Raw genomic sequence first — 15813 nt, forward strand, 5'->3', positions numbered from 1 at the left:
GCCAGTAGGCTGTAATCACCGGCCATCATCGCCTATTTCATCCAACCGTAGGCCCTAGAATAGATGGTTTTCACGCGGATTATCATTTAAGCTTGCAGCGACGAGTTCCATATTTTCATTTGTTCTCCATGTCCGTTTGGACTCCGACCATAGACTTTTTGTTGCTCGAACTTTGGATCTCTCTATCCGCAAACTGGAGTTGGAAGATCGTGCCAGGACAATCTTTTCCAGTAGACAATAATTAGAACAAGGGGAAGATCTGTACCGATACTGGTACCTCTGTCTTCACTGACGGCTCCAAAATGGAGTCGAACAGGGAACAGGGGTTTTCTCTAAATCAACAAATTTATCCAATTTATCCAAATACTGCTAGTGTTTTTCAGCCAGAAGTCTTTGCGATACTGCAGGCTTGTAAAATGCTTAGGGAACGTGGGAGCTAGGGAGATATTAAAATTTTTTTCCGATTGTCAAGTCGCGATCAAAACTCTGATGACACCATGTAGCAAATCCAAACTGGCCAACTCCTGTAAAGAGATCAAATCTCTTGGGTGGAACATAGAGAAAAATAAAATTGCTTATGAGCTTGCCAGGAAGGGCAGACTGAAATACTATCAGACGTCTCCTACCCAGTCATCGGCACTTTGCCACTTCAGCCAGAATGAGATGGATTGATAGTCTGACGTGTACCGAAAGAATTCGGCCAGAATGGAACGTCAGGCGCTCAAAGGCACTACAGGATCACGCTCAAAGATCGGACGTATCTCATTTCAACTATTGCAGAAACTACAAGAATGAGAAGGAGGAAAGTCTGTCAGACATATTCTTTGTCACTGTCCCGCGTATCATGCCACTTTGTTTAGAACTTTGGCTCATCCTTCTTGAATTATACTGATGATCTTGGAGGCAAAAGTGTCAACCAGATAAATGGGTTTTGCACTTAAAACGAGACGTACCAAGTGAACTGCTACTGTAGTATCACAATGGGTCGGCAACGGTCGAAATAAGTTGTTTTAAAAACAGACTGTCACTTCCACCTACCTACCTACCTATTGCCTTCTGAATGTAGTTGTATATTCCATGGATTTTTTCTTTATAATTATCTTCAAGACCATTTATGTATTTACATGTTAGTTCCATTAATACTTAACTAGTTTCTTTCTTTTTCAAGCGTTGGATTTAATTCCTCAATTGTGCGACTCATCACCGTTTCTAAATTCAAAACTTTTGCGCCAGCGCTTCGTACCTCCCAAAGTAAATATCCACGTTCAACTACGGTTGGTTTTGTTTCACTCGCACGCGTAATATCTGTATTGTCTCCTTGTGGCATAAGTGTACCTTAAACTTAGTGCTTTTAATTGCAAGCGCAAACTCTTAAGTCAACTAATGCACTTTATAAATACCTTCTTCGAAAAACTTAATATACGTCAATCGCTCTTTAGTGTCACCGAGTACTGGCTGCATTTCTTCCTTGGGCGGTGATGCTACCGATTCTCTTTTATTGTTCAAATTTAAGTAAATCACTGATTCATTGGAATATGTTTCCTTAGTTGAGCACCTTTCACATTCTTTTGTTTCTCCTTTTTCCACTGCAACTATTTTCTCTCCACATAATCGTTCTTATGAAGGTTCTGTTGTGTGTTTGGGAGTTGCTCATTTAAATTTGAATGATCTCCTAAATTTGTGGGAGCTTGAAGTTTATGTAAGCTGCTTCGTGGTGGATTGTCGTTGAGAAATGTGTAGCCATTTTGTGGTTGATATAAATGCGTTTGGAAGAATGTTACCTGAGTTGGTATTGCGCGTTCGTTAGGGAACTGTTGGTTCGCTTTCATATACATTGCCATTGCTTTTACTTTGGATGTATCCCTATGTATCCCTGGAATAAATAGCATTTTCACAAATAACTCTTTTAGTTGCCAATGTTTGCTCTGCCATTTTTCAACTTCGTATTTCTCTGCATTCATCCAAAAGGCGTTGCTCAACTTTCCTTGAATACTTTCAGAAAAATTAAGGGCAATAAATTTGTAGATAATTTGAGGCTTTTTTTTTGTTTTTTGTGGAATAGTAGATGAAAGTTTTTAAAAGATGACGCATAATTATTCACCCTGTCGGAAGACTTATAATTTTTACAAATGGCGTCGTACGTCAATTAAATTTAACACTTGCAGACTATACAGCTGCACTAAATAAAAAGATAAGCAGTGGAGTGCATAGTGGTCAAAATAAAGATTTTCATCACTTGAAATAATTTTTTTTTAGTAAAAGAATGATTCAAAAAACATTTGATGGCTAATTTTGCGCCACCTTGTAAAGGATTCTCCAATAAGAGGTTTTATTTTGATATTCAAAGGAAAATGCTATTTTTAATACAAATGATCGGATGTTTATTTCATTATAAAGAGGAAGGTTAATAGTGGAAAATAACATCAGGCAAATGACGACTACGACCAAGCTTACAGGACAATATCCTTTTCATGAAATTGGCTGCCCTATGTCCTCGATAGCTTCACGAATTCCATCTTTGAGGTCTTGAATCGACCCTGGGCTGTTGGCGTAGACCTTCTCTTTCACGTGGCCTCAAAGAAAAAAGTCACAAGGTGCTAAATCACAAGATCACGGTGGCGAATTGTGATCACCTCTTCGAGAGATAACACGGTCCGGAAACTTTTCCCGTAAAAGATCAATGGTTTCGTTGCTTGTGTGGCACGTAGCGCCGTCTTGTTCAAAATAAACGTTGTCCAGATCAATACCATCCAATTCCGGCCATAAAAAATCGTTAATCATCTCTCGATAGTGCGATCCATTCATTCATAACACCTGTTATTGGAAAACCACTTATTTATGCACGTTTGACGATGCTCAGCCAGAGATCAAGCCATTTTCACTTCGGCCAAAAAAGTTCGGTTCGATTTATATTGTGCGTTGCCAAAACCAGCCGAACTTTCTTCTAAAATAGTGTTTCGCATCGCACATAGAAACAGCGATGTCACTTAGAAAACGAAATGGGTCCGTTGAGAGCCGCAGGGGCTACATTTCCCCTTCCAGATTCAACTATACTGAGCTTTGAACAAAGCGTAAAAGATTGTTGACACCTAAAGTGATTATCCAAATTCAGTAAGGGGTAGGATCTTAAATATCGGTTCCTGCTTCTGGCTAGAGCCAGTTGTTTCCAACTCCCCGTTCCAACAGCTACGATAGAAAACATGCACGTAAACGCCTAATCTCCTTGCGTGATTTCCTATGAGCAAATGTCCTGTAAGGGCCCCTACTAAGGTCCTAATTTGAAATCTACTCCATTTTATATTACATATTATTGGATAGACGTAAATTTAGTCTTAGCCATGTTTACCTAGCAATTTCACATAGTTGTTTAGTGCGTCTATAAGAAGAAGCTTACAAGTTGCGAGAGGTACCCCCATAAAATTATTTATGTTTGGCATACAGGTACCTTCTCTTCCAAGTTGGCCCCTGGTAAATCTGTGTGGACTGGAAGCCAGCATAAGGTAATACGATACTATTTAGCCACCTCATTAAGATATTGGCGGCGATGTAAGGCACTCCTTGGTGTTATGTGGAATGCATCCAGAGCCCGTAGGGCAGCTTGGCTGTCTAATAGAATGCAGATATCTTTGGCTGATGTTGTGGTTATCTCTAACCATCTTAAGGCCGGCGGGCCAATTAGATGTCCTAAATTCAGTAGTTTTCGCGAAGCGTTGTAGGATGAGAAAAAAAGCAATTAGCCAAATGAAGTTTTGGGGATAGTTTAATATATATTTGAACTAAAAAAAAAATGTGTACAATCTCCAACAATATATTGTAAGCCGAGTTATCAATAGATTCCCAGAGCGCCTGTATCCAACTTCTGTACAAGATACAACTTGCAATTTTCATCTGAAAACAAAAAAAAAAAAGATTATTAATTTTGATGTAATTATCTTCTATGTGAACTAAAAAAAACATCCAAAAACTTTTTTTAAGCGACTTTTTTACCCAGTTGAAGAGTTTTTTTTTCCTTGAAAAACCACTTTTTTTTCTACCTTCCCCAAAAATTCGAATTTTACGTGTTTCTCCCAATTTTCTTAGTTCACATCGAAGATAATTACATCAAAATTAATAATCTTTTCTTTTTTTGTTTTCAGATGAAAATTGCAAGTTGTATCTTGTACAGAAGTTGGATACTTCAGTGGCAAGGCGCTCTGGGAATCTATTGATAACTCGGCTTACAATATATTGTTGGAGATTGCACAATTTTTTTTTTTTTAGTTCAAATATATATTAAACTATCCCCAAAACTTCATTTGGCTAATTGTTTTTTTTCTCATCCTACAACGCTTCGCGAAAACTACTGAATTTAGGACATCTAATTGGCCCGCCGGCCTTAAGGTTTCATGAATAGCGCTTATTTCCGCTTGGAAAACACTACAGTGATGGGGTAGTTTAAGGATTCACTGATAAAAAGCTCTTCGCAATATAACACTAATTCTACACCGGTATCCATTTTAGATCCGTCCGTTTAGATCTTAACGGGCGTGTTTCTCCAAGTTCCATGCTGATTTGAACACGTTTGTATCAAACTAGTCGAATAATCCGACGACCCTCAGTAGGATTTTACCAACAATTATCTCCTTATAATCTGCGTAGTATAGCAATAATGCACTCAAGGCATTCAAGGTAATCGTCAGAATCAACAATTTATTTCAACTGCTAACGTAATTTTTTTTTAACTAATTCACTTTCTCTTTAAATGAGTCAATAACAAGGTATAGAAGCTTCGAATAAAAAATATACATATTAATCAGTACATCTACTTGCATTAAATGATCAAATTAGCCAGCCACAAACGTATTCTTTGACACAAGAACGTACATTGGCCAAAAACGCTTTTGGTTGCATTCTGTTTCGACTTTTGATATTCTGAGCGTCTCTTTCGCCGCCTACGAACCTCCTGGCGACGTTCCAACTCAGCCAGCCAAGCAATGCGTGATTCATCCCAGCATTGTGCTTTGTGGTTTAATCTTCGAGCACTGCTAAAAATAATATCCTCGTCTGACGGCTTACGTATGAGATGCGCTAGATGTACGTAAATAACGGGATTAATGGCACAAATAAATGCGCGCGTATAAATATTCATATACAAGTACATATTTATAAGGCATACATACCCTCGTCAGAAAACCTAACAAAACGTAAAAGTTTACCCTCCCGAACTTCCAAAATTTTAACGCTACATGACTTCCGTCGTTTTTTCTTTAAATTTGCATAAAGCAATAGCGAATCCTTATGTTTTAATGGCAGTTGGTTAGTGTAGTTGTGGACAGTGTTTGCCGTTAGCACTTCGAAAATGGGTACAGACGCATTGTAGTCCGGTGCGAGTGAATTGGTGGAGGCGGTTGCTTGTGCGGTTGACACTTTCTCTACTGAAAAATGTTTCTTAAGTCGATTTTTAATGCTTTTCGTGTATTTCAGCTGAGATATTAGATAATTTTTAATTCAAGTGTTTGTTTGGCAAGACTTACCATCTACGCTGGATTGCGACGAAGCCAGCGGAAGCACATCCTTGTTGCCCTCATTTAATTCTGCCTTATATTCTTGCGGATAACGTTGCTGCTTGTTGCGATACAACAACAGTGAATCCTGTTGCTGTAAATTTGTTTGGTCATCAAAGTCGGATTTATCTTTCTCAGACAAAGTAGTGTGGCCTTTCGGTTGTGTTGTATCGCCTAAACTCTTCGTAGTGTTCACATCTCTAACTTTAATTGTGCTTTTAGTGTCCGTGGAATATTGCGAGCCATGTGAGACTAAAAATGCATTGCGGCGACATTTCGCACAAACATTTTCCACTGTTTCCCCTTCTGCTTTATACGCACTTCTTGTCTTCCTTGCCGTATCAGAAATGACAGCTTCGTTATTGCTGCTTACTTCCGCTCCACTCCCTAGACGTGTGTGCTGCAAATTTTCCTGCCTATCCGCTGGACTGATTCGCGGATTCACCAAAGCACATTGAAAAGTGGTCAATGATGCGGAAATGGAATGCAGTGATTTTTGTGGCAAATAAGAAATCTGGTCCAAAAGTTTTAGATGATCATGTCCGACTTTTGATGGACTACCATACAGCAGTGAAGGTTTGAGGGGATAATGTTCATATAGAAATGATTGCCTTGCATGCTTAGGTTTGGTATTCCTTAACCAAGTGTTGTGCTTTGGTAAATTGAATGTTATAGTAGTAAAATTTTCTGTTTTGTCAGACGCTACAGTTGCAACATGTGAATCTGTAGAATCTTGGTTTTCTGTGGATTGTAGTCGCGAAAATCTATGTTGTTTCGCTGTTATATTTGGATTCGCCCGATACTGACTTTTCGACTTACTGCTTTCTTCGTATTCCTTTGAAGCCTTTGAATTGGTTAATGTATCACTTCCCTTGCCAAGCGTAACCGAAGCAGCCCAAATATTTCGTAGTGATTCCTTGCTGGAGCTACACTTCCTATTTGCACTTTCCTTTTCCAGCCTGCATTTTGACATTTCACCTGTAATTCTTCTTTTTATTGAGCATCAATGATTTTCGGCCGATAAATATTATATTAGCTTTTCGGACTACACCCAGATTTTTGGAGGCCAACTTTATTCAAGACAAAGAAAGCAACATTCTCAGTATAATAATTTGCGTATTTAGTTTTCAAAGCTCGCCACTCGTTGTTCTTAAAGTTTGTACAATTTTAGAGAAAATATAACTTCCATATATATGTATTAATTTTAATTTTATTTTTGTAAAAGATCATTTCAAATTGAAATATGACAGAAGATAAATACGGTTGCGATTGTATAATCAGAAGAATGTTTATTAGGGAAAACATTTTTTTTTACTTTTACTTAAAAATATACTAGGTTGTTCAATAAGTTTTGCTGTTCGACAAGAGAAGGTGTTGCTACTAACCTAATTTTTTTTTTTTTGTTATGTTGGATGTGAAGTTTCATTTGAGTCTGCCAATTCATTCTTTGTTTACAAGCCAAGTGATGGAATTTTTATTTTTGAAAGGTTTAAAAGCAAGGGAAATTTATGAACGAATGTTAAAAGTGTATAAAGACTTTTCACCATCAATTAGTAGAGTAGAAAGATGAGTGGTCGTACAAGCCTTGAAGACGATCCACGTCAAGGACGTAGAAAAAAATTATAATATTTTTCATCAGGACAAATGCAGCGTTTCACAAGAGCATTTTGAAAATGTCTAAAATCCATGAATTAAAGGTCGAATTGTTGGAGCATCCACCTATTCACCAGACTTGGTCCATAGTGACTTCCATCTGTTTTCAGACCTGAAAAAAAAACACATGCGTGTATAGGGTTTTTCATAACAGCTGTGGAAGCGAATTTTTCCGGAATTCATAAATTGGAATGGAACAAGGGTATTGATGTTCAGGGAGACTCTAATGAATAATAAAATGTATTTCAATCCATAAAATAAAGTTTTTCTTATCGACCCGCTAAACTTATTAAACAACTTAGTACATGAAACATTTTATAAGGAAAGACGCTAAGGGCTTGCTTTACGCGCAGCAGATATCTTTATCAGGCTGAAATAAAAAGCTGGTGCTTCAAGGGTGTCGACACACTGATAGCGTCCTCTAAAAGTTGTTTTTAAAATGTATTGGAGTATAAATTTCTATGAAAAAATGTTAGAGTAATGAGAAGTCAGCTATACGGAAACTTCTTCAAGCCAATGACTCCAAGTACATGGTCGCTATGCTTGACACCTTTTACGAGCATTTACGATCTTATACAGGGTAGTCCATGTAATGTTTTGTTTGTTAGATTGACAATGACAGCTCTTTCGCGCTAGAAATCTTGGCCGAAGACCAACATTGTGTAGCACAAACAGTGCTTTTATTGAAAACAAATCGCAATCAGTGAAGGTGTGATCGAACAACAAACGATATTCCGCGCGCAAGTCCAATCAGCTACAGTAGCCATCAACCCTGTCTAGATTTAATTCATTTCAACAAATTATTTTGAAATTTTTCATTACATCATTTTAAACCTCAACACTACATTTTAACTTTTTTCTTGTTTTTAGAAATTATTCAACTAGTCAAATGTTATCCAGAACTAACATCCATACCATTTCGTCCCTACATCGATGACCACGATGGATATCTTGATATTAACAACCTCATGGTTAAATGTTGGTCCGAGGATCCTATAGATCGTCCCGACTTCAATGCACTCAAATCAATCATACGTCGTATAAATAAGTGAGTACGAGTCGCCACGTAAAATACCTCAAAAATCTTTCTTATAATCCAACCTTCTTTCACTCAGGGACAACGAGACTGGCAATATTGTCGATAATCTACTCAAGCGTATGGAATTGTACGCGAATAATCTAGAGGAGCTCGTCGAAGAACGCACACAAGACTACATTGAAGAGAAGAAGAAATGTGAAAAGCTGCTATACCAACTCTTGCCGCAGAGCGTTGCAGCGCAGTTGATAAGCGGCCAACCAGTGGTGGCTGAAACTTTCGATCAAGTCACCATTTACTTTAGTGATATTGTTGGCTTCACCGCCATCTCTGCGGAGAGCACACCTATGCAGGTGGTGCAATTTCTCAATGACCTCTACACCTGCTTCGATTCCATCGTCGAAAATTTCGATGTTTATAAAGTAGAAACAATTGGTGATGCTTACATGGTTGTGTCTGGCCTGCCTATACGTAATGGCAGCCAGCATGCACGCGAGATTGCGCGTCTAGCATTGGCGTTGCTAGGTGCAGTGCACAAATTCAGAATACACCATCGACCGCAAGACCAACTGAAGTTGCGTATCGGCCTACATACCGGCGCTTGCGTTGCGGGTGTTGTCGGCCTTAAAATGCCACGCTATTGTCTCTTTGGCGATACAGTGAATACGGCGTCACGTATGGAATCGAATGGTGAAGCGCTGCGTATACATATTAGTGAAAATACCAAGAAGGCGCTCGACGAGTTCGGCACGTTCGTTACCACACAACGTGGCTATGTGCCCATGAAGGGCAAGGGTGAAATGCTCACCTATTGGCTGGAAGGGGAAGTACCAAAGCCAGAATCACCTTCGGTGCCCTCGCAACAATTGCTGAATTCGAGGCGCTGTTCACTGAAGCATCCGCCCCAACGCCATGGTGTTATACTGCAAAAACAGCATTCAGAGATCTCACAAAACTCACAAACATCGCCACCTGTGATAACTGAGCAAAGCAATTCAGTTACAACGCCGACCTTGCGCGTTAAGCGTAAAATATCCTCATCATCACCGAAATTGAATGGCAACGAATTTAAGCCGGAAGACTTCAATTACTACCTGGACAACACTAAACAATACGGTAAGGATCATAATTTGGCTATCTGCAAGTCGCCTGGACTGGCTGGAGACATCTACAGCAGCAGTTCATTGCATGAACCGCGCAAAGAGAGCCACAACGAATTGGCCAACTTACGGCTACCGCTATCTGGCGCGCTAAAGAATCACAATAACAATCTAACAAATCATCACCGCAACAGCTATACACACTTGCTGCAATCCAACTCGAATTCCAATCTAAGTGGCGTGCTTCAACCTACTGTATCGGCGGCGCCACGCATACGTATGAAACCCTCACCGACAATTTCGACATTAGTTTCAAGTGCGCGCCCCGACAATGGCAGCCTACAGAGTGGCTTACGCATCAAATTTCAAGTAGCCAATGATGATGGTGATCATGAAGATGACGCCGTCAATGACACCTGTGAAACGAATGCTTCAGCCCAACTCTTACAACAACGACCCATATCAGGCACAGGGTCGGATATGTGCAACCTTTGCAGTAATGCCGACGATGAAGACGACCTACCCTTAAACAATCATCTGAATAGTAGTAAGGCGCATTTGTTGGAAGGCAGCAAAGTGAATAATATTGCTATAACTAGAAGTGGCTGTGCCGGCAGCGATGGGAATAGTGCATCCCATAGCAACAACAACAGCTACAGCAACATTGTAAAAGCGAATAATGCGAAAAATTTGCATCTTATAGGCAAAGCTGCAGCGCCTATGGATAATCGAGGGAATGGCGCGACTGTGGGCGGTGTGAGTGTGGGAACAGGTGGAGGCAGCAGCAACGCTGTGGCAGTAACGCCATCTTCAGTGGGAACTGCGACACAGCCGTTGCTAGGCAAAATTAATTCATAATTTAGTATGGATTTTTATTTTAGATTTTAAAATAGGTAAAATAGGTAAAATGGAAACAAATTTTTTCTTTTCTGTTGCAAAGCAAATGCGGAATTGAGGTGGAACATTTGTACGCTTACGCAGTGAACTGTACACGTACAATTATTGTAACGAGAGTAACTGTTAGGGTAACTGCTTTTATTGAAAGGAAACTGCGGAGTAGCTTAAATAATTGGGTAACAATCAAAATGAAAGCAAGAAAATTACGAAGATATTTAAAAAAGTTAAACTACATATTTTGGATTTTTCATGAAAAAAAATATACGAAAATTTTACAAACAAAAAATACTGATTTGTACGCGCATATGCATGTGTTATGGATTTAATGATAGGTAGATTTAAAATGCGCGTACACACAAATATATTAAGCAGTAAGTCTATACATCTACATAGTTTTAAACCATAAGTAAATAGTTACAAAAATTAAAGCTTCACAAATACTTGTACTCAGTACTGTCTTAAAAATAAAACTGGTTGGAAAAATTACTCATGGGTAAAATAAATTAGTGATGCATAACAGAAATTTCTCCCAGTTCAATGTTAAATTATTGTAGTTGTAGCAATATGCAAAATGTAGGCAACAAATTTTAACTATTGCTAAAAAATGAATTTTAATTAATTAACTGTAAATGCATTTTCTTAATAAATGATCATCACAAATAGTTTGTAAGTTATATGATTTGCTTGTGTGCTAAGCTTCACTGAATGTATACATATGGTTTAGTATTTCTTTAAAATTATCCTTCCCCAGTGGCTGTTCTCAAAACTTTAACAAATTATTTTGATGTGTAAAAAAATTTTTTTTAAGCTGTATTTATTTTTTTATTTTTACTTAACTATCGTATAGTCTAATTAGAAAAATAATTAAATTATTGTAAAAAAACTGTAGATTAAAAAATAAAGCATGTAGTTAATTATTTTAAATATTAATTTATGATATTTTCATTCTCAAGCTATGGGGAGGAATAAAGTACAATAAGTAAATGGTGATTTTATTGGTATGGGAATAAGTTTCCGCCCTCGTAAAAGAGGTGTCGCTGCTGATACTATTTTTGTGTTCGCTCTAGTAATACACTGGTGACTTGTAGTGTATATGTGAGATCACGATCGCAGTAGTTGGCATTCGTTTGACGTCAAAATGTCTACGTTCGCCCCGAAAAAACGCATTTGCGGGAAGTCATGCTTCATTATTACCTTTTAAAGAAAAGTGCAGCCGAAACGAGTCTTGTATTGATCAATATTTACGGTTATCACGCTCCATCAAATACAACTTGTAAAGAGTGGTTTCCACGCTTCCAAAATGGCGATTTCGACATGAGTGATAAAAATCGCGAAGTGACACCGAAAAAAATCGAAGATACTCAACTACAACAATTATTGGATGAAGACGCATGTCGAACCCTAGATGTAGTTGTATGTTGGCAGATCAACCGTCGCACATAGGGGTATTTGAACAATCTAAGGGGCCAAAAGTATTTTTTGGGTTTAACGTGTGCTAATGGATGTTTCTGAATAAAACCAACTAAAATAATGAACTTAAAACATTTATTGAATGAAATATAATATGAGAACGAAGAAAGATTTACAAGATCAAACATAAAAAAATATAAACAATTAAAAAAAACATCCAATCAAATGGTATTATCTATATTTTCTTCATCGCTACGTGAAGAAAATTCTAGGTTTGGATCGGCAGGCATGAGCATTTCCAATGTTTCTGGCAGAAATGATTGGGACTTTCTTCTTTTTATTTGTCTCCTAGAGCTCATTAAGGGGTCCGAACTTAAAAGGAGGCGGTTAAAAATATCCCTGTTGCAATTTTCTCTAGTAAATTTTTGGGCTAAATCTAGCCGGTAAGAGCGGAATTGCTTATTTCGGGCTTCTGCAGCCTCTTCAGAGAGCTGGCCAATTGGTAACAAAGCACTCTTTATTATAACAGTTCCATGAATAAGTATTTTGTGCATTGTGGGTGTCATGCGATGCCACGGATAAAGATCCACATATAATCGAGCAGTTTCTGTTGCATAAATATCATATTTTTCAGGATTAATTTTATGACCACTAGAAATTGTTTCTAGAATAATTTTCAGTCTATATATTAATTCGTAGCTGATGCCTGTTATATCGGATGCTAATTAAGGATTGTCGAAAAATCTTACTAATTTTACAGGAACAAAGCAGCTTTGAAAAATGTTCGTATCTGAATCCGTATCATTTTCAATCTTTTGTTTGAACTGGGTCTGTTGGGACCCGTCGCAACACCATTTACAAATTAATTTAAGGGTCCCACATTCTTGGACCTTCAATGTTGTTAGTACCTCTTCCAGGTAGTCCGATAATCGTCTAACGGTAAGGTCGACCAAAGATTGCAATTCGGGTTCCGCACCTGTACTATTTACAGTACAAGATTCTGGTGGCAGATAACACTTCTTTTTTTCTTCTTGTAAAAGACTATAACAAGGAAAGAATTTCTTATTTGTTCTTCTTATTGTATCGTATTGGTCTCGTGTTAGATCTGCAGCGATGAACATTTGCAATGCTTCCTGGACAGATAAGGGGCAAATTTTATCTTTTGATAACTTTGTTCGATAATAGGCCTTTTTATATTTGGTTGCGCGAGTTGGCGAAGTAATGATTTCTTTTAGCACATTCGAAGCATCTCGTTTTCCTGACTTTCTTAATTCTACTTGCGCAGCATGCACGATAAGGTTTTGATCAAAATTAGAGCGCATTTCCTCAGTTTTTCTTCTTTTACTTCTTTCGCTCAGATCTCCAAAAGATTTACTCGGTCGTCCTGTTCGATTTGAAGGACTGTCAGCAACAACAGGAATGGCGAAGGTTCCGTTCAGCCAAGATTCATTACTTTTTAGGAATACCGCTTCTTTATAATGAGCTTTAGTCCATCGATTTTTAAATTCTGATTTGAAATGTGCAAAATTGCTTTTCAACGTCTGAATTTGATTGTCAGAGAATCCTTTAATAGACATAAACTGATCTTTCAAGAAATTTAGCCTTGCCTCTATGTTGGGTAAATTTTCATTGTTCATGAGGTCAAACAAGTATTTTCTAGTCACAATCTTCATTCCCGATGTTCCCATTGAACCTACAACAAATAAATATTTCGCTTAATCCCTTGTAATGGAGAAGACCTTTTTCATAAAATTTTACCAACAACAATCAAAGTACTAAAATACCGTTTATCCGGACTTATCCGGATTAAATTCTTTGATGAATTGTCAAAACAAGGTACATACTAAACAATTACAATCGAATCTTAACCGGATCTATCTCGATAGTATTACTTATTGACTAACAAATATTATTTTAAGACAAAAAAAGTAGTTTGAGAAGGTGTGTACTTATAGGGTTGAAAAGTTAACTTTAATACTTGAAAATTATAAAGATTCTAATTCATTTCATTCATTACTAACCTGATGCTTCAGAATCCATAACTCTTTACTCCACTGTTGTACACAAAAACATAAAATATCTCTTTTAAAGTTTGGGTTTTGCAAGAGTGCCGAGAACAGATAACGTACACGAGGTGATACGATCGAATTTCGACTGCCGTTATCGTATGTCAAATGCTTGTAGGGTGCGCGGGAGGGGCTGGCTTTTGTTCTCGTAAGGGTCAGGTACCTCAGGAAGTCATTTTTGTAAATGTATTTATTGTTTTGTTAAATGGACTTTTGATCCCGTAGATCTTTCAAATACCTGTATGTGCGTCGGTAAACGTTTGCACATGATGCAATGGTCCAGAAAGCAAGTAACTGGGTGCCCCATCAATTGAAGAAAAGGGATATCGAAAGACGTTTGGTGACGTGTGAGATGCTTCTTGAACGGCATAAAAGAAAAGATTTTCTGCATCGTATCGTCACTAGCGATAAAAAATAGATCTATTATGATAACTCTCAGCGTCAATAAAGTTGGAGCCTGCCAGGTGAACCAGGTCCATCGACAGCGAACAAAAATATTGATGCTGCAAAGGTTATGTTATGCATCTGGTGGGATCAGAAGGGTGTCATCTAATATGAACTCCCTAAACCATCTGAAATCATCACTGGCGATCGTTACCGACTGCAGCTAATGCCTTTGAATCGAGCTCTCAAAGAAAAGCGGCCGGAATGGGACGGTAGACATGACAAACTGATTTTGCTGCATGACAATGCCAGGCCACACGTTGCTAAATCGGTCCAGAAATATTTAGAGGGACTAAATTGGGAAAGCTTGTCCCACCCGCCGTATTTCCCAGACATTACAACTTCGGATTACCATCTGTTCCGATCAATGCAGTCAGCCCTTATTGGAGAGCGGTTCACTTCTTACGAGAGCATGGCAAACTGGTTCAATGAATAGATCAAGTGAAAATAACTCCACTTTTTCGTCAGAGAAATCCGTATGCTACCTATGAAGTAAAGTTGTAGCTTCCAATGGCTCATTCTTCACATAATATCAGGTATTATTTAATTGTTTATATCCCCAATATTTTGTTTATTTCATTACCCTCATTATTTTTCGATGAATACTTTCGTTTTGCCATATTTTTTGTAGTCTTTGAATTTCATTTCACTATATTTTATTTATTTATTTTCATTTCATTTATAAACTCATGATTCAATAATAAAAAGTTGTGTAAAGTTTGACAACTGATTTCAACCATACTATTGTGTTTTTCTTATCGAACCGCAAAACTTATTGAACAACCTAGTACATGATACATTTTCACAAGGAAACACTATGGACTTGCTTTACGCGCACCATAAAGCTAATATAAAACAGGGTATCGAATCAATGATATGTCCTTTAAAAGCCGTTTTTCAAAATGAACTGGATTATAAATTGCTATGAAAACAGGTTAGAGTTTCGCATGCTAATCAATCCATTGACGCAATTTGGAAGTAAGGGAAGAAGAGGCATAAGGTTTCCCCTTTCTGAAAAAAAGTAAAAAGGCCGATGTGAACCATAGAATAATTTTATGTTATTTTATAAATCGTACTTAATTATTTATATTTTTAATTTAATTATTCCCGTGGATTTGTTACATATTAGCTACTCTTTAATCTACTCCTCAGAAAGTATTTAACTGACGTTGGATTTGAATGTATCCAGTTTTACAAGTCATTCCTTAAGATGGGCCATTTCTTTTTCCAATGAATATATGATATTAATCGAAATTCGTTTAAATAAAACTACACTTTACACTTCATTTGCTTGAAAACATCACTAGACAACATCGCCATCTTCTGATCCAAAACAAACTTAACGCCCTCTTTTGCCAACGTTTTATGGCACAGCAACAGTATTGCCTGGTAACTCTTTTCGCTAAACTTTTCATTTCTATACTTTCGAGTACGTTTTCTTTAAAATTTGGTCTGAAATAAAAAGTAGCTTTTCCGAGAGGGCATTACGGATTTACTTACATCACCTTTCAATATTGCTTCATTAATCAAAACGACTTCAACGATGAGATATCAACACAAAGCTTTTAAAATGATTTCCTGTTCCGTTGGTTTAGCAATACACAGACAGGAACTCAACTTAACGAAACTGCTGCAAGCACAGGGTGGTACACAAGAAATATATT

At 37.6% G+C, this 15813-nt stretch overlaps 2 protein-coding genes across 3 annotated transcripts in view; one reads left to right on the forward strand and one right to left on the reverse strand.

Annotated features, from left to right (window-relative positions):
* The window catches only part of LOC128871555 (atrial natriuretic peptide receptor 1), a 107134-nt gene extending 96010 nt beyond the window's left edge, over nt 1-11124 (forward strand). Inside the window, exons 8-9 of the mRNA XM_054113402.1 lie at nt 8067-8244; nt 8312-11124. Of these exons, the coding sequence (XP_053969377.1) occupies nt 8067-8244; nt 8312-10190 (2057 nt within the window). The 3' untranslated portion in view covers nt 10191-11124. The remainder of the gene's footprint in view (nt 1-8066; nt 8245-8311) is intronic.
* LOC128871556 (uncharacterized) lies at nt 4663-6720 on the reverse strand. 2 transcript variants are annotated; one of them, XM_054113405.1, is made up of 3 exons: nt 5514-6720; nt 5160-5411; nt 4663-5067 (listed from the first exon to the last, which is right to left on the reverse strand). In XM_054113405.1, exons 1-3 carry the CDS (start codon nt 6514-6516, stop codon nt 4811-4813), a joined length of 1512 nt encoding a protein of 503 aa, XP_053969380.1. In that variant the 5' UTR covers nt 6517-6720; the 3' UTR covers nt 4663-4810. The 2 variants fall into 2 exon arrangements, with proteins under 2 accessions (XP_053969380.1, XP_053969378.1); XM_054113403.1 differs by having other exon boundaries at nt 5160-5414.
* Nucleotides 11125-15813: the final 4689 nt, after the last annotated feature.

The sequence above is a fragment of the Anastrepha ludens genome, chromosome 2 (genome assembly GCF_028408465.1).
Source record: "Anastrepha ludens isolate Willacy chromosome 2, idAnaLude1.1, whole genome shotgun sequence".
In the NCBI taxonomy this organism is placed as follows: Eukaryota; Metazoa; Arthropoda; class Insecta; order Diptera; family Tephritidae; genus Anastrepha; species Anastrepha ludens.

Coding starts and splice junctions, on each gene's coding strand:
- LOC128871556 (XM_054113403.1), bottom strand. CDS start 6,516: ATGTCAAAATGCAGGCTGGAAAAGGAAAGTGCAAATAGGAAGTGTAGC. Junction 5,415..5,513: donor GTCGCAATCCAGCGTAGATG/GTAAGTCTTGCC, acceptor AACATTTTTCAG/TAGAGAAAGTGTCAACCGCA. Junction 5,068..5,159: donor TGTTAGGTTTTCTGACGAGG/GTATGTATGCCT, acceptor ACGTACATCTAG/CGCATCTCATACGTAAGCCG.